The following is a 25,344-nucleotide window of genomic DNA, read 5'->3' as shown; positions in this document are numbered from 1 at the left end:
AAAGAGTTTTCTGAAAGAACATTCCCCTTTCACTTAGACATCCTCAGGCCGTGCGTCTCAGCCTGGAGTGAGTCAGAATAACTCAGGGCTGCCGGCCCCAGCCCAGGAGAGTTCAGTTCCATGGGCCGGGGCCAGGGTCCAGGCTCTGCATCTTCTTACACCCACCCCCGTGGACGTGTGGGGACCGGGCAGGGAGGTGTGGCAGGACCTGTCAGGACAGGCGTGTTCGGACTCCAGAAGGCGGTTGAAGACCTTCCCCACCGGCCCATCTCGCCTGCCCGAGTCCTGCCCTTCCGTGGGGCTCAGTCCAGACCCCCTCCCCCAGGACCCCGACGCCCAGAGACTTCACGCCCACCCAGGGCTCACCCACACCCCGGCACCCCAACTCAGAGCCCAGAGGGCCAGGTGGGGTGCACGTGAGAACGGTAAGCCCCGGGAGTTCGCTTCCCGCAGGGCAACGTGCCCATTCCCCGTTCCTTAAACCCTTCAGCCCTCTCTGAGTTCTTGTCCCCCCTTGAGTGGCTTTCTGGGTTCGGATGAGTATTTCTCTACTCCTAAGACAGAGGGCCAAGGCAGAGTGCCGGGCTGGTGGGTGACGGGAGGCAGCCGGTGGTCCCTGAGTGCAGAGAGCATCCCGGCCTGCAGGGGGTGCCGCCGCCAGCCACAGCCCGCTGTTGCCATGGAGACATGCTAGCCTCGGACCAGAGCTGAGGATCTTTCTGAAGCTGGGAGTCAAGATTTTCAGAACACATCATCCCGGTTTTCAAATGCCAATCAACACTTTTTAAGTAGTAGGCAAAGCCAGTGAGTCAGCCAAGCAGCCGGGACAGCCCGAGGCTGCCACTTTGCCATGTCCACTCTGGCGCCAAGAGTCTGGCTGGGAAGGGCTCTCTACGCTCACACAGTCACTCCACAAACGTTTGCCCAGCAGCGCTGACCCCTATGCCAGACACTGCACCAGACCCAGGAGATCCAGGGGTGTGCAGGTCACAGTGCCCCGGAGCCTGGAGTCCGGGAGAGCGCTCTTGGCCCGACACACGCCCGGGAGAAGCTGGGCGAGGGGTGTGTGTCTGCTCGTGGTGGAAGTGTGTAAACGCTGACTCCGTAGGGACACGTCCCCGCGTGCCCACACTCTTTCCTCAGGGCGGGGTGGCCCTGGAGTCTGACTGCCACGTGACTGCCCCTCCCCCATCCCCCCAGGAAAGTAGAACCGGTGCCCCGAGGGAAAGACCAAACAGGGCTGTGACAAACTCCTCTCGGAGGAGACCACAGCTGCCCTCGGCCCAAGGGCTGGTGACAGGTGGCAGCAAGGTGTGATTGTTATCTCCCGAAAGCGAGTCTGTGGTGGGCGTTTCTGACTGACTGTGATGGTCGTATCTGTGACCTATCATTGAGCCATCGCTGGCTGGGGCTGCTGCACCGAGCCTGTGGTTTCTAGCATCTGGGCCACACGGGGGCGCTGGACTCTTGCTGTCTTTGCAGACCACCAGCATGCACCCCAAAAACAGGGACCGGGAGGCTCCCCCCAGCCGCTAGGGCAGAAACCTGGGCAGAAGGCCACCAGCCGCACTCTTCTCTAAGGACAGTATACCGGGCACTGTCCTCTCCTGGCCGGCTGTGACAAATGCTGGTTACCGCTGGCTCAGACCTGGCTGGGGGCGAGGAGAACAAGCCCCAGGGCTCCCAGGCCAACAACTGCCGTGACACGGGCCTGGCGTGACAAGACACAGCCAGGGTGGGGACAGGGGGTGGTGGGGGACACGGACCCCTGCCCAGGAATTGCAGCTTTGAGGCCGTAACAAGCAGGGGCTTCCTGCTGGGCCGCGCTCATGGCCCTGTCCGGTGGCAGGCAGACAGCTGTGTCGTGATTCTGTTGTTCACCTGTGATTTGGTACAAGGCTGTGCCCTGGGGTACGGGAAGCGAGGGGGTGTCCAGAGGGGAAACGGTTTACACAGTCTGTCGCATCAGCACCCCCAGGTGCCCCCAGCCCCCCAGTCAGGGGCCCTGGCCTGTTCAACTGCAGTGCCGCGTCTGGCCTGGCCCTGTGCACGGGTGTTCTAGCATTGGAGTCGAATCTGTCTCACCTAAGCCAGTTAGTGGTATAAACAGGTTCACGGGGAGATTGTTCAGAATCACTTAGGGAACAGCTGTTTTAAGCACCTCTTTTAGAAGCTCCAACTTGCTCACAAACAGCTGATGAGCCAGGTGTACGCCGGGGCCCTGGCGTTGTCCTGGCTCCCCCGGGACCTCCACAGATGGCTCCTCGTTGCCGCGAGTCTCTGCCTGCCGTGGGAAAGAACAAAGCTGCCCCTGCAAGGTTGGCACCGGCTCAGGCTGCTGCCTGGTAGCTGGAACGGCTGAGAGTCTAGTCCAAGAGGGGTCTTTAAAACTGTGGCTTCTTCTTCCCCCAGGCATCTGGTACAATATTCTCAGAGGCGTTGGGAAGCTCGCTGTCATTATCAACGTAAGTGACACCAGGAATCTCAGCCAAACAGAGGTCCTGGCTGAGCTGCCAGGAGGGCCGGCTGCCCCCTCGAGGGGGAGCTGGGCCTGGGTCTCCCACCTCCAACCCGGGTGCAGCCCAGGCTGCCGGGACTGTCTTCTCTTTATAAGTGTCCTTTGATCGCATGGGGTGGGGAGGGTGAGCCCTGGGTAGGAATAACGACTTTTTTTGTTTTGAAGCTTTGAGCAAACTTCACCGTGCCTACCTTGGCCCGCAAGTCCACCCCTCCCCAGGTCCTGAGAATAAACAAGACACAGAGACAGAGCTAGGGAGGGAGACAGAGAGACACAGAGACTGAGAGATAAGGAGGGAAAGAGAGAAAGACAGAGAGAGATTCCTCATTGGTAATCTTTCCGCCCTCTTTTTTAAAGATGATTTTTAGATAAAGTGCAAACCTGCTCTTTAAAGAAGGTTTGGGAAATGCCTCTCCTCACTGAGAGGAGAAGCCCGCCAGCCGCCACCCCACAGCTCTGCTAAGGGCCCCTCCTGGCCCCTGCCATCCGGCCCAGGAGAAGGGGCCCCTCACAGCCCTCGGGCCCTGCCCTTTCCTGGCCGCAGCCCCTTCTGCCGGGCGCCCGCTCCCACCATATTGCAGGGAGACTGCGGGCAGAGCGTGCACACCGGGACGGGACCACCCGTCTGCCCCACCCGGGGGAGCAAGCACAGGGCCTGGAGGCAGGGGGCACGTTCTGACGGGGGGTGCTGGGAACACTGGGGTACGGCCTGCCTGGAGCAAGGGGGTGCTGGGAGCATCTGGGGAACACGCAGACATCTCCTGAGGACAATAGCAGCAACAACGATAATAACAGCAGCTAACATTCGTTGGTCGTCTAGAACTTCCTAGACCCTTCTAAGCTCTTTCCACATACCAACCCACTGGGCCGCGCACGGCCCTTGCAGGCGAGGACTGTGAGGGCCCCGTCTTACAAGTGAGACACCCGAGGCACAGAGTGGTCAGTCAACTTGCCCAAGGCCACACAGCCATGTGCGAGGCAGCCATTGGCTTCGGGTCCCTGCTGTTACGGCAGCACGGTTGCCCCCAGAGACAGCTACGTAATAGAATGAGCTGGGTGAGGACTTCACGATTTATAAAATACCTCCCCTGCCTCATTCTCTTCTCCAGCAAGCCCTGAAGGCACAGTCCCCCGTGTTGTTGGCCCTGCTTGACAAGAAAACGGTGGCCCAGAAAGGTTGGCTGGTTTCCCCAAGGCCACACAGCTAGCAACAGGCAGCCAGCATCCACCCCGTGCCTTCCGCTCAGGAGCGGGCTCTCCCCGGCCCCAGCCCTCTCCCCGGGCCGCCTGAGGGGCTGACCAGGGCACCCCGCACCTCCACGCATGCACTCAGCGTGCCTAGGCCGCGTGGCCACGCTCAATTCCAGGGGCAGTCCTGCGTGGCCAGGGCCCAGTGGGGCTGTGGACAGGTCACTCTGTGTTGTGGTGGCCTCTCCCCCGCCCAGCCTGGGTGCCCAGTCTCATCCTGCTGTCCCCTGCCAGGCCTTCGTGATCTCCTTCACGTCCGACTTCATCCCGCGCCTGGTGTACCTCTACATGTACAGCCAGAACGGGACCATGCATGGCTTTGTCAACCACACCCTGTCCTCCTTCAACGTCAGCGACTTCCAGAACGGCACAGCCCCCAATGACCCCCTGGACCTGGGCTACGAGGTGCAGATCTGCAGGTACCGCTCTCGGCGCCTCTCTTTGAAGAGTCACATTTGTTGGGTTTCCAGGAAAGCCTGGGTTTGAGCTGGGCTCAAGTCAGGGGCAGGTGACAGAACAACTCAAATTTGCTTTAAAAAAGATCTTTTTAAAGATGACTGGGGGAAGGCATCTCCCCCAGATTTACTAGTTCCTGTAACTAAGAAGTCCAGAATAGCTTCAGGCATGGCTGGATCCAGGAGCTGCAGTTTGCCATCAGGCTCTACTCTGGCCCTGCCTCTCCACTTTGCCTCCTCCTGTGTCAGCATCTTTTTCTGGCAGACAGAAAGGATCCCCAGAAACCCCTGCCTCACATTTTCTCTGCTCTGCACCCCCTGGGGAAAGACCTTCTCTTTGCCGGTAGTCAGCAAAAATCTTCGGACTGAGTGTCCCTGGACTGTCTCGGGTCAGATGCCCATCCCTGGACCAATTGTTGCCAAGGGCTGGAGGACTCTCACTGGCTCGACCTGGGTCGTGTGCTGTAGTGTGAGGTCATGGTCAGAGAATGGGGGGATCCTAAGGAAAATTAGGGTGCTATGACTCAAAAAAGGGGTGACGGATGCCGGGCAGACAAGAGCTGCAGGGCCGCATCAGCCTTCCACCGCAGCGGCCGTGCCTGGCCAGCTGCTCGGGCCTGCAGGGAGCTCCCCAGGAAAGGCTGCGGCCAGGACGGGCGGGAGGCAGGGCCTGGCCTGGCCATCTGCTATGCATCTTCCATGTGCCAGCCAGGCTTGGGGGCTGGGGACTTGGGTCTGAATGGGATAACCGCTGCTGTCCGGGGTCCCCAGTGCAGGAGAGGGGCAACGCGGGCAGGAGCAGAGAGGTGGGACCTGGAGCGTTTGCGTTTGCGGGTGGGCACCTGCAGCCCATTCCTTCCCCTTAGAGTGTCAAGTGTAGAGGGTGACGTGAAGGAGCAGGCAGGGGCCTTGCGCCCTGGGGTCAGCAGGAGAAAGACCGCCGTGTGATGGACCACCGGGCTCACATGGGGCTGAGGACAGGGAAGCAAAGTCGGGACTCCATGGGTCACATCGTGCTTAGCACTTGCTGACGGCCAGGATGATCTGGAACCCAGCTGAGACTCAGAACACAAGGACCTCAGCGACCAACATACACATCCCAGGGCCCATGCACTAAAACTCAGCCCTTTCTTCCCAGGGAGGCTGTACACTCCAAGCCTATTTACTCTTGCTTTACACACAGTTCTACTGAGCTTACCTACATGTTCCCGTAGCCCTTGACCAAGCAAGGGGTGGTGGAGGAGACAGCCAGGGTGCAGGGTGCTGACAGCAGCAAGAAGTGGCATGAGGAAGAAGAACACAGTGTCCTCTGTGTGCTGTGTCGGGGCAGGGACAGCACCACCCTGGGACCCCACACAGCAGTGACAGAGAAGGACACGCTGGAGCCGGGTTCACCACCCCCAAGGGCACAGGGCAGCACAAGACACTCAGCTCAACACAATTTCCAGCTCTAAAAACCCTGCCCACCATGCACTGCAGCGCCCACATATTTGGGTCCATCACCCCTAGGAAAGGCCCACTGTGTCTCCCCCAGCCCTCCATGTGGTCGCCCCGGGTCAGGGTGGGGGACGGCAGGTCCCCCTTCCGGGCGCTGGGCTGCAAAATCCCGACCTCCCCCACTTCCAGGCCGGGCCGTTCCCCGGTCAGACAGCACAACACCTTCTTCGATTGTTTAAACTTTCCACACAAAGAACGCACTGAAGCTTTATGTGTTTAACTCAAAATGAATTTTAGGCAAAGAATAATTAACAAAAAAAAGAAGGCAGCCCAGGCACAGCGGTTCACGCCTTTAGTATCAGCACTTTGGGAGGCCGAGGCAGGAGGATCACTTGAGCCCAAGAGTTGGAGGCTGCAGTGAGCTATGAGGACACCACTGCACCCCATCCCAGGGAACAGAGCAAGAGCTTGTCTTAAAAAAAAAGACACATAAATATATGGTTCATTTTACTAAAAATTCCCTCAGCACTGTAAGTGCTGCTGTTCATAGGTGAGGGTTAGCCTCGGTCGTCAGGAAGGACACAGTTGTCAGGCCCAGGCATTGGTTGCGAAGCAGCTCTCACGTCGCACACGTTGGGGTCCTGCCCACACGGAAAGGAGGCCAAGAGCACAGGGCGGAGACCCTGCTGTTAAGCGTCTTGTTGGTTTGAGCTGCATGGAAGCAGAAGACGTGGGTCTCACCACCCCATTCCCCACGCTCCAGGTTTCAGCCAGGGCTCTGCCACCAACCCTTGGCCGTGATTTGCGCTGCAGGTACTTGAGCCCCCACCTCTGCCAGCTGCACCCCTGTCAAGCCACCTCCCAGAGGAACAGCTCCCAGCCCGGCCCAGCCCAGGGCAGCAGGTGTGGCAGAGGTGGCATCCGCAGAGCTGAGAGCTATGATCACTGCTGGCTTACCCTTTATTCCTGTGCTAAAGCAAGCATTGTCACCTTTAATCCTCACATCCTCCCCTAGAGAGGGCGTAATAACCTCCCTGGGGGGGCCATGTACCAGAGCTAGTCAAGGAAAAAAAAGGAAGAGCATCTCTGATAGAGGTTGGTATAGGTGGTAGGCGGGGGCATCTGGGCACAGTTACAATGGGCTTTGAGGGATGCATACGGGTTTGCCAGGTGACCCAAACACATTTCCCAGCATCCCAGTGCAGCTGGCCTTGAGGATAGAATAAGGGAAGGGGAAGAACAGGTGCATGGAGTTTCTGGCACTGTGAGAACAGGGGCTGCTTGTTCCCATCAGAAAGCGGGTTATGCAACTTCTGACAGCTCAGCAGCTGGCACTGGAGAGTGGATTCCCAGCCCGATCCTATCTCAGGGGTTGGCAGCTTAGCACTGAACAGGCCCTCAGTCTCCAGCTCCCTCCAGAAATAAAGCCCCATGGGAGAGGGGGCCTATCTGTCACGTTCCCTCCTGAATCTTCACCCCTGGAATGGGATCTGGCCCATAGTAGCTGCTCAGTAAATGCTTGCAACATGAGTAAGTGAGGGATCGCCCAGACTATGGCCCAGAGAAGCGAAGTGATGGCCCAGGGGACACACAGCAAGGTCGTGTTCACATGGGCTGAGTCAACGGTTGTGGGTCCAGGCCAGGGCTGTGACTACAGAGCCAGGTCACTAGACCTCAGCTTCTAGCCACCAGCAGGGGTGCACCCACAGCTGAGCACCTGGAAACCCTGCCCCTGGCATGGGCTTTAGGGAGCTTTTCCAACACAGGGTGGGCCGTCATTTCCACTAAAGCCAAGCCCAAGTGGATGTGTGTCGTCACCCAGGTTTGGGGAGCAGTGGGGGCGGGGGGACCTAGGTGGAGACTCTCCCTGCCCCCACAGACCCTGGGCATGTCTGCGTCTCTGTGAAAAGAGGAAGGAGCGGGGAGAACTGAAGCACAGGCGGGCGCCTGTCACTCTTGCTGGCCTGGCAGGTTCGTAGATGGCCCTGTGGACAGGCGAGTCCCCTTCGAGAGGGGGTGTGATGAGCTTGTCTCTCCGAGCACATCAACAGGCCACATCTAAAACTGATAACAGCTAAGGGTAGCTCCCATTTTTTGGAGGTAAGCAGGTGACACCAAGGAGTGGCAGCTGGAAGAGAGGACAGGCAGCCGGGCCAGGGCGGGGTGGGCAGGCGGGTGGTGTCAGACAGGCTCCTGCCTGTGCCCGTTGTGTGGTTAGCCTGTACTTCGGTAAGTCTTTGATAGATTGTTTACGTTACTGGGATCAAATATTTAGGTTTTTTCCTACTTTGATGAGATGTTTTGGTTTTTTTCTTCAATAATGTTGTCCAAAAAGGGATAGAGTGGAGAGGTGGTTTTCAAACTGTGTTCCATGGAACACATCCTGGGGTTTTGCAGAGGATGGGGGGGCGGGTTGAGGTCAGGGGGGTTCAGGCTTTGGGGACCCCACCCCATTTCAACCGGGCCCTACTCCTTTTGGGACCTATTAGAATTTCTGGTGAGATTTCTTTTTGGGAAAAGACCTCCACTGCTTTTAAAAGTTTGGGACCTGCTAGACCAGAGGGTGCCAGCGCTCGATTCTGTGAGCCCACGGCTGGGCCTGTGGGGGCACTTTCTATATCTTACCTGAAGCCGCCCGGGCCCTGCACAGCCTGTGGCGGGTCCCGACCGACCGGTGTCCTCTCTACGGGCCCTTGTGAGCAGGCTGGGCGGGGGCTGCTGGCCCCGGGGAGGCTGCCCTCTTGGGGGAGCCGCAGAGCCAGGCCAAGCCTCTGCCCTGCTGCTCTGTTCAGCCGCCTGGCGCTGGCTGGCACCCTGGGCCCCGCCAGAGACCCGCCCTCCACTCCCAGGCCGCCTTTTGCAGGTACAAAGATTACCGGGAGCCCCCGTGGTCAGAACACAAGTACGACATCTCCAAGGACTTCTGGGCCGTCCTGGCAGCCCGGCTGGCGTTTGTCATCGTCTTCCAGGTGCGGTGGGTCCCTCTAGTTTCCAGAAGGTTCGAGGACCAGGGCACGTGGGAAGCCTCTGTGCCCACAGTCAGGCCTGGAGAACTCGCGCTGGGCGGACCCCAGGCCCTGTGCAGTGAGGACCCAGGAGAAGGTCATGAGCAAAGGAAGGCAAAGGAGGGCCCGGGCGAGCGCTAGTGGAGGATTTGGGCTCTTTGGGGAGGGTGGGTTTAATTCAGTAGAAGTGTCTGTGTTGAAAGGGACCTGCAGGAAGGGGGACCCGCCTCGGTCCCTGTCTTGGTGTCTCACTCTCTCTGTGCAGCTGGCAGGACCAGACAGGAGGGCGGTGGGCTCTCGGATGACTCCAGAGACCCGCCCCGCCTGCCCAGTCTTGGGGGTGGGCACTGGGCCAACTCTAGAGGCCAGAGGGAATCCAGGGGGCAGGACCCCAGACTGGGGGGCCGGCTGGCGCACTGGTGGCTGAGGGCCCGGGGAGAGGGAGCACCCTGAGCCGCGTGGGCACTGCCAAGGTCCTGTCCACGTGTGTCCCTCTGGCATCGAGTAAGTCCACACAGGGAAGGCAGTGGGCCAAGAGCTCAGAATCTGGAATCCCCAGGACTAGGTTCAAGTTCCAGCTCTGTCCCCTACACCGTGTGGCCTCAGGCAGGTCCTTCCTCTTCTCCGTTGCCTCTCGCCTGTCAGCTTTTCCCAGCAATGGATGCAGAAGGTGTCTGGGGCTGGGTTCCCCAGAAGCAGAGCCTGAGAGCTCAGCAAGGCGGGGTCTCGGCTGGGGACAGCCTCAGCCCCGTCCTAAGGGAGCTCCGGAGCAGGAATGGCACCCCAGACCTGGGCCCACCTGGAGGCCAGACTGCCCCTTTTGTCTGCCCAGACTGGTCAGTCCTTGGCCAGGGGCTTCCAGGCTGGGAGGAAGGAGACAGGAGGGGGCAGAAAGAAGTTCCGCTGCCGTGAGCATTAGCGGCCAACCTGGGCCACGGCTCGGGGCTGGGAGAGGAGATGGATCTGGGTGGACACCAGCATCGTCCACGGCAGGAGCCACTAACCCAGCTGGGGGTCTCACCAATGCTCATTGGACAGAAGTTTAACAAACAACAAGATTTTGGTTTTTCCATAAAAATCAACTTATCTCGCACCCTGTCCACCAGAAACTTCCCCACTGTGTTGGCAGCTGTTCAGGATGACCCTGGCAGGCTTTGCAAACTGCAGAAGGGCCTGCCGGGTCGTCAGGGGCAGTTGACGTTTGCCCCATGTGGGTGATATTTCTATAATTTTAATCCTTTTTCCTTGAAGCCTCAATGCTTGTTGTTATATTTGGTAACATGTCACCCACTGGATAACTTAAGCCTCCTGGCCAAGGAATTCAGAATTATTCAGAGAATTTTCCCAATGACTGAGTTCAGGTTTGTTCAAGAAAGTCGGCAAACACTTTCCAAGTGCCTGCCAGGATGGTCCTGTGCCTCGATCGTACCTTCTGGGAAACTGCGGCCCAGGGAGGTCACCGGGCATGGCTGAGGTCACACGGCTATGGCTGAGGTCACACGGCTATGGCTGAGGTCACACGGCTGGGAGTGTCGGGGTGGGGCTCCCCCAGGGGAGGGGCGAGGCAGGGCTGTCAGGAGCATCCATCCAGGCATCCTCCTTCCCAGCCCACCTGCTGACTCTTCCCCCTGCAGAACCTGGTCATGTTCATGAGCGACTTTGTGGACTGGGTCATCCCAGACATCCCCAAGGACATCAGCCAGCAGATCCACAAGGAGAAGGTGCTCATGGTGGAGCTGTTCATGCGGGAGGAGCAGGGCAAGCTGCAGCTGCTGGACACCTGGATGGAGAAGGAGCGCAAGAAGGACAAGCCGAGCAACAACCACAGCCCCAGAGCCGGCCCGGACAACCTCGACGGCGGCCCGGCCCCCGACCGCGCATACCACGGTGGCGTCCTGTAGCCAGGCTTCGGCCCAACGGGCACTCTTTCCCCGGGCAGGCAGCTTCTAGCCCCCACCAGGACCCGGTGGCTCCTATGTTTTCTGCAAACACGGAGGACCCCTTTCTGATAGGACAACATTTTTCTTTCTTCTGTTTTTTTTTTTTTTCCTTTGTTTTTGCACAAGACCATTATGCAGGGAATTTTTTTCATCTTTAGTATTCAAGGTGAATCAAAATGATGGCTGGTGATTGGGCAATAATTACACATAGCAAAGGAAAGTGCTTTGCAGAAACAATTCTTGGAAACCTTGAGTTTCTCTGCAGGGGAAGGCGAGCAGAGGCCCCTGGAAATCCTTCTTTTTAATCCTTCTGTTGCCTTACGGTAGATGCAAAGTGGTATGCCGGGGCGCCGGGCAAAGCAATGTTTCGGGGAGGACCGAGAAGCTGAGAAGGAATAATGATGTTGACCTCGGTTCCCAAAGGGGTCACCTGCCTCTATGGATGACTCTAATCATCTTTGCCTTCGGTAATTTCAGAAGCTGAGACACCCTGGTCAGAGAGAGAAGTGCCCCATCCCTGTCCACACGGGGTGCGTGGGAGTGTCCAGTTTACTCTTAGCGTACTAGGCAGGTGCGGGTGTCCCTGATTAAGCAGGTCACAGCACCCTTGGCTTGCAGCCCTCGCAGGCCCCCCTGTCCGCCACACCCCTGCCCCGGTCACACGGAGCTGACCTCACAGTTGTTCGTCTTCCTTGTGGGACAAAACCAGGTGACGGGAAAGTGGCCAGGGAGAGGTTACCTCGGAAGCATTTTTAAGGATGGCTTAAGGGCTTCAAGATGTCTTAAGGCTTCCGGGGGGCGGGGGGCGGCTCATTCGAAGCTTTAGAATATTTATTGGTATTTTTTTAATCAATTATTTAGTAGATTTGAGGATTTCTTTTTTTCTGTAGTTCAAAGGTGGAAGGAGCTTATTTTATTAGATAACCAAATATCATTGAGAGGAATTTGAAATACTGTTACTACCAAAGATTTTTATTAATAAAGGCTTCTATTTTGATAACACTTCTCTATATTTTTACTCACAGGGATGTCACTGTTGGACAATTATCATTTAAAAAGCTTGTAAAAACAAGTCTCATACGTGCTATGAGCAATCTAAATTTGCAGCAATTACACTAACCAATTCTCTGAAATTTCTCAAGCACCAAGAGAAACATAAAAAGAAATGTCTTGTCGGAGGCGGGAAGAAAAACCATGAATATGTTTGTTTTGAACGTATCCTTGGTGCGATGCTGACATTCCCGTAATGCGCTGCCTGAGATCCAAGTCCATAGGTGTCCTGGGTTTTCAATACCGGCTAAAATCATGCAAACTGATGCTTCTGTTTTCTCTTGTACAGTAAGTAGTTTGAAATGGGGTTTTGTATATAAATATTGTATTAAAATTAGGTGATTACCAAAAATCCTTTTATGGAAACCATTTTTTTTAAAGTGAATGTACACAAATCCACAGAGAACCGTGGCTGAACATTCATTGAAATAAATTTGAATACACGGCACTTTTCTCAATTGAATGCTGCCTGCGTGACCTTTGCCTTAGGAAACTCAGAGGCTGTCCCCAAAGTCCCATGGTTGACACTGCAAATTCAGAAATGACTGACAGGCATCCGTTACCTTTGGTGCCAGACAAGAATTGTTCTAGATGTTTCTGGGACTTCATCTCTCTGTGAGTGTGCCGGTATATGCATGCATATGCACGTCTGTGTTGTGCATTCACACGTGTGCTTATTTGCATGTGCTTTGTGTGCATCGTGTGTATATGCATTGCTTGTGTGCACGTGCTTGTGTATATGCATACGTGCATACGTATCTGTGTTTTACATGTGCTGTGTACATCACACGTGTGCGTGCATTTGCATTTGCTTGTGTGTGCATATGCATGCAGGTGTTTGTGCACATGTGCATACGTGTTTGTGTTTGTATGTCTATGTGCACATGCATGTGTGTATATGGTGTGTGTTTGCGTGTTTGCATGGTTTGTGTTCATCACACAAGTGTGCATGTATGTTTGCCTTCACTTGTGTGCCTATGTGCTTGTGTGTGTTTACATGTGCTGGTTTGTGTACATGCACACGTGTGCTATGTATTCCTCCGTGTGTGTGTTCTAAGCAGCATCTTCCACAACCCCCAAATCCTAACCCCTGGTCTGCAACCCAACAGACTTTCACAGACCTAAAATTTCTCCAAAACCTTTTGGGGACCAACCTGGGGTTGCCAGTGTTTTCATTTGGGCAAGCGGGGTCATTTTTTTAAAACCGCCCCCTATAATCACTAACACTGCATTTTAAAAAAGGATATTTTTAACACCAAAATGTCAGCAAAACTGTACGGCCCTTTTAGCTGGGGACGTTCTGGGTAGGACACTCTCTCACTTCCTCGAACCTCCTGTACCAGGGAGCGCTCGCCCGGACCAGCCGCAGGCCTCGGGCGCCCCCCAGTGCCGGCTCTCTGCAGCAATGCCCTACCTGCCTCGTGGTCAAGCAACCACTTCCCCAGTCCCATAAGGAGGGGCCAGGGAAGACGGCACCCCTGGGTGGCACCACAGAACACCCTCCCCGCTACCCTCCTGGTCTCCATGGGTCCTTCCAGAGCCCAGGAGGGAACAGGGTGGGGATTCGGCTCTTGACCAAGATCAGAGAGCTCTTCAGTACCTAAGCCAAGTCTGGAACCCAGACCCCATAAATATTTATTCATGGAACATTGGAGAGTATTTGTTGAACTCCGACTACATGTCAGACACCAGGAAGAGAGCAGTGAACAAAACAGACACAACCTCTTCCCTCAGGGATGATGTTCTCACAAAGGAAGTCAAACACTGAACCAGAAAATGAACCCCAGAATCACATAACTTCAGAAGGAGAAGGGATGCTGATGAAAAAATAACGTGTGACCACGTTAGTCAGGGAAGCCCCTTGGGACCTGAGCAACAAGGAGCCGGAAACACAAAACAGGGTGGGTTGGGTGGGGGAACAGCATGTGCAAAGGCCCTGGGGAAGCAGCATGCTGGAGGCTGAGGCGGCAGCAGGAGCTGGGCTAGGAGGGAGCCTGCATGGAGTCTGAGCTTGGTGGTAAGCGCCATGGGCAGGGGCTGGATGCTGCTATCAAGGGCAGCGATGGGACCGACTTACACTTGAAGTCATGGCAGTCGTTGAGCGGAATCGCGACAGAATGGGAAGCCAGAGAAGAGGACGTTGCAGAAATCCAGGCGAGTGATGATGGAGCTTAGAGAAGGGTGTTAGTAGTGGGTGGAGAAAAACCCATATTGTCACAAAGACCTGGGACGCGGCGATGAAAGCACCCCCAGACTGCAAGTGCTGCTATTTCACCGATGGGCACAGGAGGCTCGGGGAGGCTCAGGACACTGCTGCAGTCAATCAGCAAGCTGGCCTCACAACCAGCCTTCAGGCCCAGGCCTCCAGGCACCTGGCACCAGGAGTTTTCCACTACTGGTCCCTGGAGTAGTGTGGGAGGGGAAGGGGCCTCCGAGCACAGACCACTGTGCACAGATGGCCCTAAGGCTGAGGCACTGAGGCCTGCAGTCAACGCTGCTGGCCAGGTGTGGGGCTCTGCTGTTCTCTGAGGGTGGCGGCACCATTAGCATCCAGGCCAAGACTGCCTCCATTTGCTAGGTTCAGTGTTTGTTAATTTTTTAAGTTAATTTAATATATAAAAACCAGGTGACTCCACATTTAAAGATCCAGATTTGCATGTTCTCTTGCAAAATTCCAACGTCCAATGCACAGCCCCGTTTGGCCAAGTCACATTCTTCCATTGGCTGGAGCCGGGTGGCACCTACTCTGCTTTGTGGTTTACATACTCTCCCCCCACAGCCCAGCCCCACCCTCCCAAACAGCCTACCCGCTGGCCGTGGGGCAGCTGAGGCCGTGGCCCCTGCAGTCCCTGGCTTTTCTAGACAAGCCTCAGGCCGAGGTCCTTGTACCTGCATCTAGATCCACCTGTGGGATTCCCTGGCACAGAACTTGGCCACAGTATGCACCTGGGACAGGGCGGTCCCCACCTCAAGGCTGGACTCAGCAACCCTGTCCCAGGGCACCCACATCTCCAACCCCTGCACACACTCATCTACAGGTCTCTGGGAGCCACTTGTGTGCCCCCTAAAATGACCCCCTACCACGGATGATATGCATCCTCACCCACCAGGCAACACTCAGTTACCTGTCCACGTTTTGGAAGACCCACAGCAAAGTGCTTACACTAGCCAAAAACCAGGCCAGGAAGGAGCACCTGGCACAGTGCCAGGCACAGAGGAGGCCCCAGAGAGTGCTGAAGGAATGAAAAAGCAAGTGAGGGATGGGTGGATGGATGGATGGATGGGTAAGTGGATGGGTGGATGAAAAGATATTGGGGTGGATGATGGATGGATAAGTGGATGGGTGGATGAAAGGATATTTGGATGGATGGATGGATGGATGAGTGGATGGCTGGATGGTTGAATGGATGGCAAATGGACTGACAGCTGGGCCTTTCTGCCTTGAGCCAAGTGGACCTCAGGTCAACCTATCAGGAGTGTCAGTGGAAGAGGTGGGAGGTTGTGGAAGGTAAGCTTGATGCCGCTGGCCGGTAGACTTGCCCACAGCAAGCCGTGCACCTGCCGCTCACTCACAGTCTCTGGCAGAAGAGCTTGTAGCAAAGACACAGCTTATTCCTGGAAACACTGACTTGAGGCCAGCCTGGGCATTTTCTCCTGATGGCCTGGTGTGTGCCGCCCCTGCCAGGAGCCTGCTGGAGACCCGGCCGCCGGGAAGGCGCAGCGCCCTTGCAGGCACTGAGGTCTGATTTGCTCACTGCAGAGTGATTCATTGTTTACTGCTGTTCCGTTCCTTCTCCCCCATCCCCTCTCCTCCCCGGCCCGTCCCCTCCCCCCTCCTGTCTCCCTTTTCCCTTCCCCCTCACTTTCCCCATTCCCCTCCTCCCTCCCTCTCTCTTACACACACACACACACACACACACACACTTTTGTTTTTATTAAGGTATAACATACACAAAATTGCACCTGCCATAAGTGCACAGTCAACTTCAACAAAAAATACACACCCTTGTAGCCGGGACTCAGGAGCACATGCCACCGTGCCTCGGAAGGATACCGCTATCCCCAGTCCGACACCCCGGACGCTGCCCTGACTTCGCAGAAGTCTCCGCACCTGACTTATCGGAAAGCGCCGCACCTGGCCGCACCTGGCTTTCCGGCGGGTGGCTGCCGCCCTCTGCTGGCTGCCTGGGGAGCTGCACGCAGGAAAGGAAAAGCCCCACCTGGGCCTGCCCCGGGGGCAGCAAATGGACCACAAACTCAGTGGCTTGAATGGACATGAATTTATTATCTTACGGTTCTCTAGGTCAGGTGCCTGACACAGGTTTCAGTGGGCTAAAAGCGAGGTGTCAGCAAGCCGGTTCTCTGCAGGGAGAGGCCATCCGTTGCCTCCCTTGGCCGGGCCCCCTTTAAGCCGGCCTGGCTGGCGGGTCCCCTCCCGCCTCGTTGGTTCTCTGATTAGAGGACTCAGGATTAGATCGGGTCCGCCGGGATCATCTCCCCTTCTCAAAGCACTTAATCTTCATCACATCTGAAAAGCCTCTTTTGCCTTGTCACAGGCCTGGGGACTAGCGTGTGGACATCCTGGGGGCGGCGTCCTGCCTACGTACCCTGTCCCTGCAGGAAGGGGTCTCTTTGGAAAAAAAAACGAACTACCCCCAAAGAAAGCCAAGGACTCCCACGTATTTGAGTAAAACCTTCAACATCAATGAAAAAGACCGAAACAAACAGAAAAAAAAAAAAAAAAAAAAACAGAGAAGAGAAAAAACATGGAAGACACTGAGGCAATACAAGGAAAAAGAGAAAACAAAAGAATTCTCAACACCCTCCTCATAAATAAAAGATGAATTTAATTCCATGAAACCAGTACAAGATGTTTTTTCTTTCTTCCCTTTTTTAAGGCACCATGCTAAGTGAAAGAAAAATACATAAACTGGACCTTGTCAAAATTAAGGATTTTTGTGTATCACGGGGTATTATCAACAGAGTGAAAAGGCTCACAAAAAATGGGAGAAAATATTTATAAATCATTTATCTGATGGGGGATTAATATTCAGAACATATAAAAACTACAACTCAGCAACAAAAGACACAAATCACCCAATTTAAAAATGGGCAAAGGACTTGAATAGACATTTCTGCAAAGGAAAGGTATAAATGGCCAAAATGCGCATGAAAAGATGCTCAACATCATTAGGCTTTAGGGGAAACGCAAATCAGAACCACAATGAGACCCCATCTCACACCCATTTGAATGGCTACTATTAAAAAAAAAACAGAAAAAAGTAAGAGTTGGCAAGGATGTGGAGAAATTGGAACCCTTGTACATGGCTGGTAGGACTGTAAAATGGTACAGCCACTGTGAAAATAGTTTGGTGGTTTCTCCCCAAATTAAACACAGAATTACCATATGATCCTACAATTCCACTTCTGGGGATATACCTGAAAGAAGTGAAAGCTGGGACTCAGAGATTTGTACACCCACGTTCACAGCAGCGTCATTTATAGTAGCAAAAACATGGAAGCAACCCAGTGTCTGCCACCACACAAACGGATAAACAAAATCCCATCTAGCCATACAATGGAATATATTTCAGCCTTTGTACAGTAGGAAATTCTCCCACTTGCCACAACATGGCTGAACCTTTGAGGACATTATGCTGAATAAATAAGCCAGTCGCAGAAAGACAAATACTGCATGATCCCACCTAAGTGCGGTCCCTAGCGTCATCAGATTCGCAGGCACAGAATGGTGGTGGCCGGGGCTGGGGGAGGGGAAAACTGGGGGTTAGCATTTAATGGGTACAGTTTCAGTTTCAGTCTCGCAAGATGAAAAGTTCTGGAGGTGGATGGTGGTGATGGCTGTATCACAATGTGAAAGTACTTGATGCCACTGAACTGTTCACTTAAAATGTTTACAACGGTAAATGTTATCTTATTTTATTACCACAATAAAAGAAAAAAACAGGGACGATCAGAGGCCAGGGCAGGTCAGGCTGGGGACAGAGGTCAGCTAGATGACCCTCACCATCACTGCCATCGCCCTCCCCACCCGAGGCTCAGCCAGAACACACCAGGGCCATTGCAGGGCTGAGATCTCAGAGTCCCAGCCCCTCTCCCAGCCGGTGCTAGGGTGGTCACAGCTTCCAACTGAAGGCGGCTGTGCCTGACTCCCACCCAGCACACCGGAAGGGTGTCCAGGAGGCATGGGGATTCCCAAGAATGGAAGCCACCACTTAAGGCTGCCACCTCTGAGCCTGGACATCATCTCCTCTCAAGGAGAATTTTCCAGAAGATACAAGATGGAGGTTTCTCCCAGGGACCAGGGAGAGTCCCAGTAGCTGTGCTGGAGGTTTGGCCTGTAAGGCCTGGTGGAGGAGGGGTCTGATCCCCACCCCCCACCCCTCAAGGACCACAATGAGGCAGGAGCTCACCGCTCAGTTCTGCCACTGCAGGGACAGGGGGCCTCGGGGCCATCAAGGATGAAGAGGAAGCTGAGGTGACTTTTTCTCCAATTCAGGAGCAAGGAGAAAGGGACTTCTGCTGTGATTCAATACAAGGTAGAGATTCTGCTCCTGTGTGCTCTGGGAGGTGGGGGTTGGGGCTCTGGAGGGATGAGAAGGTGCTTGAGGGCGCTCCAGGCTTCCTCAGCAGCTACTGGTTCACAGCGGTGCCTAGCTTCCAGGGGCACAGTCCAGGGGGCCCCCAGGCACAGTCCTGGGCACGAACATGGTGCCACATGAGGGCTGGGGCCACTGCTCCACCCCTCCTCCACATCTACCCCACCCAGGGGGTCCTTGGAGGGTGCCTGACTAGAATCCTATGCTCCCCCAGGGGAGTCACTCAGGGAACTGGTACAGGGACACAACATAAGAACCTGACTGGCCACCCTGTCACCGTGAACAGACCCCATGAATATTGGGCATAAAAAATTAGCCAGGCATGATGATGCACACCTGCAGTCCCAGCTACTCAGGAGGCTGAAGAGGGAGGATCATTTGAGCACAGGAGTTCAAGACTGCATTGAGCTATGATTGTGCCACTGCACTCCAGCCTGAGACCCTGTTTCTAAAACGAAACAAAACAAAACAAACAAAAAGGCTAAAAAGACAAGGTACAGACTCAGAGGTAGTGGATCAGACATAGGTATAATTGCAGTAATAGAGGTGCAAATTAATCAACCCGTAAACAAAATCCATTCATTCAAGAGTATTTTTGAGCACCTATTAAGCACCAGCCAGTGTTCAGGGTGCTTGTTGTTCTTGCCCTCAAAGAGCTTACCTTCTGGCAAGAAACAGACAAGAAACATACAGTAAAGTAGAAAAATGACACAGTACACGGTTAACTTTATTATACTACATGTCAGGTGTCATGTGCAAGTTACAAAAGAAAAGAACTGCACAGGGGTAAGGTGGATGAAGAGTGTACTTTAATGCTCCTTGGTTCACCTCCCACCTGCTGGAGGCTCCTTCTCAGCCTCCTTCAATGGCTCCTCCACATCTCCCAGCCCCTTCAAGTTGGCCACCCTGAGGTCACCCAGTGGTCATCTTTTCTATCTGTTTTCCTCCATAGGTGACCTCATTCTATGGGTGCTTTAAATCCCGCATATCTGCAGGTGACTCCCAAATTCACATCTCCGGCCACCACTGGTTATGTTGCTCCTGAACTTCAGCTCCCCCTGCCTCTACTATTCTGTTCCCTCTGCCCGGCAGACTCTTCCCCCCACACCCACACACCTGGCCCCCCACCGCCAGCACCTCTACCTCCTCCTCTGACCACACCCCTACCGCTCCCCACCCTCCGCTCCCACCCCGTGTAGGGACTCCCTTTTCCCTGGCTCTCCTGAACTTCTGGCATACAAAGCGATTTTCCTGTTTGCAGCACGCAAGCTTATGTACTTAGGATGTAAACTGAGGACCAGAGGGGAAGTTCCCTGCTTTGTTTACCAATTTGTCCCCAGCACTTACTGCCTGGCACACAGTAGGCGCTCAATAAATGTGGTTTTTGTTTTGTTTTTTTTTTTTGTAAATGACTATTGGTTTAAAAATAAAATATTATTTAAATTACACTTTAAAACCACAATAAACCTCTGTGTTTTCTGCACACACAAAACGTCCCTAGGGGCACTAAGGAACACATTCCCGACGTTTGTAAACGTTAATGTTTAACTAACACCTGCTATTAGTATGTGATTTAATGGGATCTGGGAACCGCAGGCCCCACACCGGCCCTGCACACAGTAAAGCTGCACCACGCTTTGCAAAAGGACAAGCTCAGTAAAGGCGGGGGCCGCCCTTGCGGCACAGACCAGGTCCTCGGGAACCCAGCCCTAGCCACCACGTTCCCACCCCGGAAAAAGAGAGGCGATCCGCCGGGCGCAGGCGCAGAGGCCGCCCCGACTCGCGGCGCCGCAAGCCCGGGCGGAAACGACTACGGCTGTGCTCAGGACGCATGCGCGGGTCCGGAGCTCTCGCGACACAAAGGGCAAGAAAGTTCCGTGGCGGATTTCCGGTAGTGGGCCCTAGGGTGCCTGACAAGACGGGCGGAGCGGGAGACGGGAAGACCGCGGGCCGTGGAACGAGCGGTCGGGCCGGTCTAGAGGCGGCGAGCCGTGGGTGGTGGGCGCGCGGGGGACCGGGTCGGAGCGTCGCCCGCCCGCCCGCAGGCCGCCCTTGCCGCCATGGACCCCTTCCTGGTGCTGCTGCACTCGGTGTCGGCCAGCCTGTCGAGCAGCGAGCTGACCGACCTCAAGTTCCTGTGCCAGGGGCGGGTGGGCAAGAGAAAGCTGGAGCGCATGCAGAGCGGCCTCGACCTCTTCTCCGTGCTGCTGGAGCAGAACGACCTGGAACCTGGACGCACCGAGGTCCTGCGCGAGCTGCTCACCTCTCTGCGGCGCCAAGACCTGCTACGGCGCCTGGACGACTTCGAGGCGGGGGCCGCGGGCGGGGCCGCGCCCGGGGAGGAAGGTGGGCGCCGGGCCGGCGGGGCGGGCGGGGCCGGGGCCCGGGCCGAGGAGGCGGCGGCCGTTGGCCCAGCAGTAGTTGTGAGCCTGCTGGGCGCCCAACCTTTGCCTGGTTTGATTTGCGGGGATTTGCTCCGAACAACCCCGGGACCCGGGTGGCGTGCCCACTTTGCAGATGAGAGAGCCAAAATTCAGAAAAGTTAACTTACTCAAGGTTGCAGAGCCTGAACATCCACCCCCGAACCTCAATATTTTTTCCGCCACCCCACTGTCTCCAGTAAATTAGAAAGATCCCTGAATAAAATGGTGTTGCAGGCCGGCCCCACTCCTGTAATCCTAACACTGGAAGGCCGAGGCCAGAGGATCTTTTGAGCCCAGAAGTTCAAGACCAGCCTGAGCGCGAGTGAGACCTCCAGCAGTACAAAAACTAGAAAGATTAGCCGGGCGTGGTGGCTCCCGCCTGTAATCCTAGCACTCTGGGAAGCTGAAGCAGGAGAATCGCTTGAGCCCAGGAATTTGAGGTCAGTGATCTAGGATGAGCAAGTGAGACGCAATAAGAAAAGGAAATGGTGTTGCCCAGGAGACCAAGTGAGACTCTTTCTCAATAGAAGGAAATGGTGTTGCTCACCTTTGGGCGGGGAAGGGGAAGAGTGACAGAAGGTAGGGCAGAGGTTATGTGAGCTGCTGCACTTACCATTTCTTTCTGTTTTGGACTATGCCTTTCACAGCTGTCTTGAGAATAATACCATCTGTTCAGTAACTCTTGTCCGGGAGCTTACAGTGTACCACTTACTGTTGTAAGCACTTGATTTATTTGATTTCCACAATAATCCTGCGAGTTATATAATGTTATAATCTATCATTATTTCTGTTTTACAGAGGAGAGGACTGTGGCTCAGAGGTGTTAAGTGAGTGGCTTGATGAAATGCACAGCTGATAACAGAGCTAGGCTTGGAGCAAGGCAGTGTGCAGTTGGTGGTATTAGCGGCCACATTGCCTCTCTGGTCAAGTTTATTCCAGAGTGTCTTCCTGCCCTCCTCTCAGTCACCCCCTTTGTCCACCGTCACCTGTGGCTTACATCTACTTCAGAAGTAAAATTGAGACCTGACTATACAGCAGAGTTTGTCAGCCCTATCCACATGTTCTCAGAGCCCAGGGGAAGAGGCTTAGGGAGTGCGTCGGGGACACCCCTCACGGGCTTCAAGTTGTGGCCTCGAATTAGCCATTCGGTCACTGAACCACACAGGGCATAAACATGTGACACCAGGGGTGTCACTCTATAAAGATTGGTGCCTGTTGATGACAAGATGGACAGCACAGTTCTGCCTGAAAGCATTTAAGTCTAGATTTTAAAAATACATAAACATCATTGGACAAACAGGACAGAACATTGACAAACTGGGCTTTTGGCTGGACTTGGTGACTCATGCCTGGAACCCCGGCACTTTGGGAGGCCGAGGCAGGAGGATCACTTGAGACCAGGAATTCATGACCACTCTGGGCAACATTGTGAGACCCCATCTCTACCAAAAATTAAAATTAAAGAAAAAAACAATTAGCCGGGCATGGTGGCACATACCTGTAGTCCCAGCTACCTGAGGGACTAAGGTGGAAGGGTTACCTGAGCCCAGGAGTTTTAGTCTGCATTAAGCTGTGATCACTTCACTGCACTCCATCCCTGGGCAACAGAACAAGATCTCTGTCTCAAAAAGAAAAACTGGATTTTCAAGGATGTTTAATGACCGGAAAAACACTGATAAATTTAAAAAGCAGTCTACGAAATACTTATTTTTTCAGATTTATATGTATACGTCTGTGGGTGTTTGGTTACAGTTCTGTAGTTACAGTATGTTGGTGGCGGTACACCAAAAGGTTAACAGCAGGTAAGGGCAGGTTGCTAATGGGTAATTCTGTATTTCTCCTTTACCGAAAGCAGTTTAGCACATTGTTTAAGTTGGACTCTGGCACCATACTTCAGGTTTCAGATGATGGCTCTGCCATTGTCTAGCTGAATGACCTTGGGAAAGTCATTTAACTTCCCTGTGCCTCAGTTTCCTCATCTGTACAGATGGTCATAGTAACACCCAGCCCACAGGGTTGTCTGCAGTGTCTCAGAATTTCCAGGAGTCCTCCAAGCAGCATCCTGTCCTGCCTCTCCCCTTTCCTCTCCACACATTCTAGAAACAGCCTTTTATGGTCTCTGGTGCCAGCTTGCTGATTTCAGTAGTGACTTCACGTGAGGAGTGCGGGAGCCAGGGACCAAAGACCAGTGGTCAGTCAGGGCAGCTTTAAAAGTAAGGATTGGGGTGTGTCCTAGTTTCCCGTGGCTGCCATAACAAATTACTACAAATTTGGTGGGTTAAAGCAACAGAAATTTACTCTCACTGTCTAGAAGCTAGAAACCTGAGAAAGCAAGATATCAGTAGGGCCTCATTCCCTCTGAATGCTCTAGGGGAGAATTCTTCCTTGTCTTCCAATTTGAGGTGGCTCCAGGCATTCCTTGGCTTGTGGCCAGGTCACTCCAGTGTCTGCCTCTGTCTTCACATGGCCCTCTCTGGGTGTGCCTGTAAGGATACGTGTCATTGGGTTTAGGGCCCACGCAGGTAATCCAGGATCTCCTCAAGATTTTCAAGTTCATTAACATCTGCAAAGACCCTTTTTCCAAACAAGTTAACATTCACTGTTCTAGAGATTTGAAGCGAATGGATCTTTGGGGGGGATGCCATCTTTCAATAGGGCAGGATGTGGGAGCAGCCCCATTTCCTTTCCTCTGACAAGCCCCCAGCCCCTCCCTCGGTTTCCCCTGTCCTAAGCTCCAGCAGTGAAGTCTTCAGTGGGCCGCAGCCCTCTGGGCGGTAATTTAGAGGAGGGGGCCTGGCTGGGGCAGGTTTGGAGGCCATTCTCTGACAGCCCCTCTCCTGGTGGCTGACTTTAGCCTCTAAAGAGGATCTCATTGGGGTCACTTCTGTCTACCAATACTTATATCAGCACTGAGAAGCCCATGCGGGGGTGCTGTAGGATTGCCTGTTTCGTAAAGGGGTCCCCAAACTCCAGTAAGTCATTTTGTTCTTTCCTCCCCAGACCTGAATGCAGTGTTTGACATCATATGTGACAATGTGGGGAAGGACTGGAAAAGGCTGGCTCGTCAGCTTAAAGTCTCTGACACCAAGATGGATGGCATCGAGGAGAGATATCCCCGTAACCTGAGAGAACGGGTAAGGGAGTCCCTGAGAATCTGGAAGAATGTGGAGAAGGAGGATGCCACGGTGGCCCGTCTGGTGGGGGCGCTCAGGGCCTGCCGGATGAACCTGGTGGCCGACCTCGTAGAGGAGACCCAGCAGGCCCGGAGCCCCCAGAACCAGAGTGGGGCGATGTCCCCAGTGTCATGGGACTCCGACACGTCTGCCGTGGAAGTACCCTGACGGGCTGCTGCTCTGCCGCAGTGGACTGTGGGCATCTGCACAGGCTGGACTTCGGTTCTTTCCACGAGGGAAGCCGGGTGCCTTCTGTGCCCAGCCCTGTGAAGACACAGCGGAGCCAGGCCGGGTGAGCCCCACTCTCACAGCCACAGACTGGCTGCTTCTGAATTCAGGCGGTATCGGTGCTTCCTCCATGCGAGGCAGGGCCGGGCACTGCACAGATATTTCTGTTCCTCACTGTCGCTCTGAGAGTGAGATCCTGTTGTCCCCACTAAACACCCTCCTGCAGGAGAAAGTTGGAACTGTCCGGCACATAGAAGAAATCTGTACAAATTAGCAGTTATCCTTGTTATTCTACGGCTGAGGAACTGGAGCAAAGCCTGCGAGGAGTAGCAGGAAAGCTGGGGGCTGAGCCCACACCTTCTGGCCCACATGTCACACCTTTAGCCCCTGTGTCTTTCTTCTGCCCCCATGGTTGGCAAAAAGCATGTTATGTCCCATTTCCTTGGGGGCCATCAGGGTAGACCTGGACACGAGGACCAGGTGGCATGAAGGGTGAGGCACGTCCAGGAGTCTGGAGACCTGGTTTGGCCAATGCTCAGCCCCCGAAGGCGCCAAGTCTCCCGAGGACGAGCTGAGATGTCTGCTGAGCACTCAGTCGCACTCTGTAAATATTCTTGTGAGCATTATGATTCTTGCAGTTCTATAGTTTGCTACCATTTTGTATCAAAATCAGTATCTTTCTGATAACAAAATTGGCAAGGAGGTGGGATCCTCAAATCCTCTTGCTTCTAAGGTAATCCTATTAAAGAAAATGCCTTTACGATGGAAACTCGCAAAAAATTACAAAGAATTTTCCCTGCCTATTAATACACTGTGAAGCCTCAACAACCGATTTCAGTGTTGCTTGCAGCTTGTTGTGGTCTCCAGCCTGTGACTGTGGCAGCTGGATTGCCTGACAGCTCACTGGCCACGCATGGCAAACGGTGGTCTGCTGGCGTGGCTTTTGCCACTTTCGGGATCTGCTTGCCCCTGAGAGGCCTCAAAATCAGAGCCAAGTGGCCATACTTTGTTCCAGCTCCGCAGCTATGACCTTGGGAAAGTCTCGTGCCATGCTGAACCATCTTGACCTTGGTTGTTGAAATTGTAGCCAAGACTGTGGGAGCACTATCTCCACTTAGCTGTGGACCTTGGCCTTGGAGCTGCTCCACACCTTCGCCAGGTAATTCTGGATACCAGGCACCATGCTGGGAGCCAGGACCATGGCAGTGAATGAGACAGAAGTGGCCCTGCCCTGTTGGCCCTGAAAGCTT

At 54.4% G+C, this 25,344-nt stretch overlaps 2 protein-coding genes across 7 annotated transcripts in view; both read left to right on the top strand.

The window, feature by feature from the left end:
• Window positions 1-12,101, top strand: part of ANO1 (anoctamin 1) — a 153,862-nt gene extending 141,761 nt beyond the window's left edge. For 5 of the 6 annotated variants that reach the window (XM_069471712.1, XM_069471717.1, XM_069471716.1 and 2 more), the window contains 4 exons: window positions 2,413-2,465; window positions 4,001-4,185; window positions 8,522-8,627; window positions 10,298-12,101. In XM_069471712.1, the coding sequence (XP_069327813.1) occupies window positions 2,413-2,465; window positions 4,001-4,185; window positions 8,522-8,627; window positions 10,298-10,564 (611 nt within the window). In that variant the 3' untranslated portion in view covers window positions 10,565-12,101. The remainder of the gene's footprint in view (window positions 1-2,412; window positions 2,466-4,000; window positions 4,186-8,521; window positions 8,628-10,297) is intronic. The other variant, XM_069471713.1, reaches the window with a different exon arrangement.
• An 8,091-nt stretch (window positions 12,102-20,192) lies between these two features.
• FADD (Fas associated via death domain) lies at window positions 20,193-24,516 on the top strand. The gene is made up of 2 exons (XM_069471710.1): window positions 20,193-20,616; window positions 23,694-24,516. The coding sequence occupies exons 1-2, from the start codon at window positions 20,331-20,333 to the stop codon at window positions 24,032-24,034; spliced, it is 627 nt and encodes a 208-aa protein (XP_069327811.1). The 5' UTR covers window positions 20,193-20,330; the 3' UTR covers window positions 24,035-24,516.
• The last annotated feature ends 828 nt before the right edge of the window (window positions 24,517-25,344 follow it).

This window comes from Eulemur rufifrons, chromosome 6 (assembly GCF_041146395.1).
Source record: "Eulemur rufifrons isolate Redbay chromosome 6, OSU_ERuf_1, whole genome shotgun sequence".
Lineage (NCBI taxonomy): Eukaryota > Metazoa > Chordata > Mammalia > Primates > Lemuridae > Eulemur > Eulemur rufifrons.
Note: the sequence above shows the minus strand (reverse complement) of the source record. Positions and strands in the feature narration are given on the sequence as shown.

Excerpts from the sequence above, each read along its gene's own strand:
- FADD (XM_069471710.1), top strand. The coding sequence starts at position 20,331 with ATGGACCCCTTCCTGGTGCTGCTGCACTCGGTGTCGGCCAGCCTGTCG. Across the intron at positions 20,617-23,693 it reads GGCCGCGCCCGGGGAGGAAG|ACCTGAATGCAGTGTTTGAC; the intron begins GTGGGCGCCGGG and ends TTTCCTCCCCAG.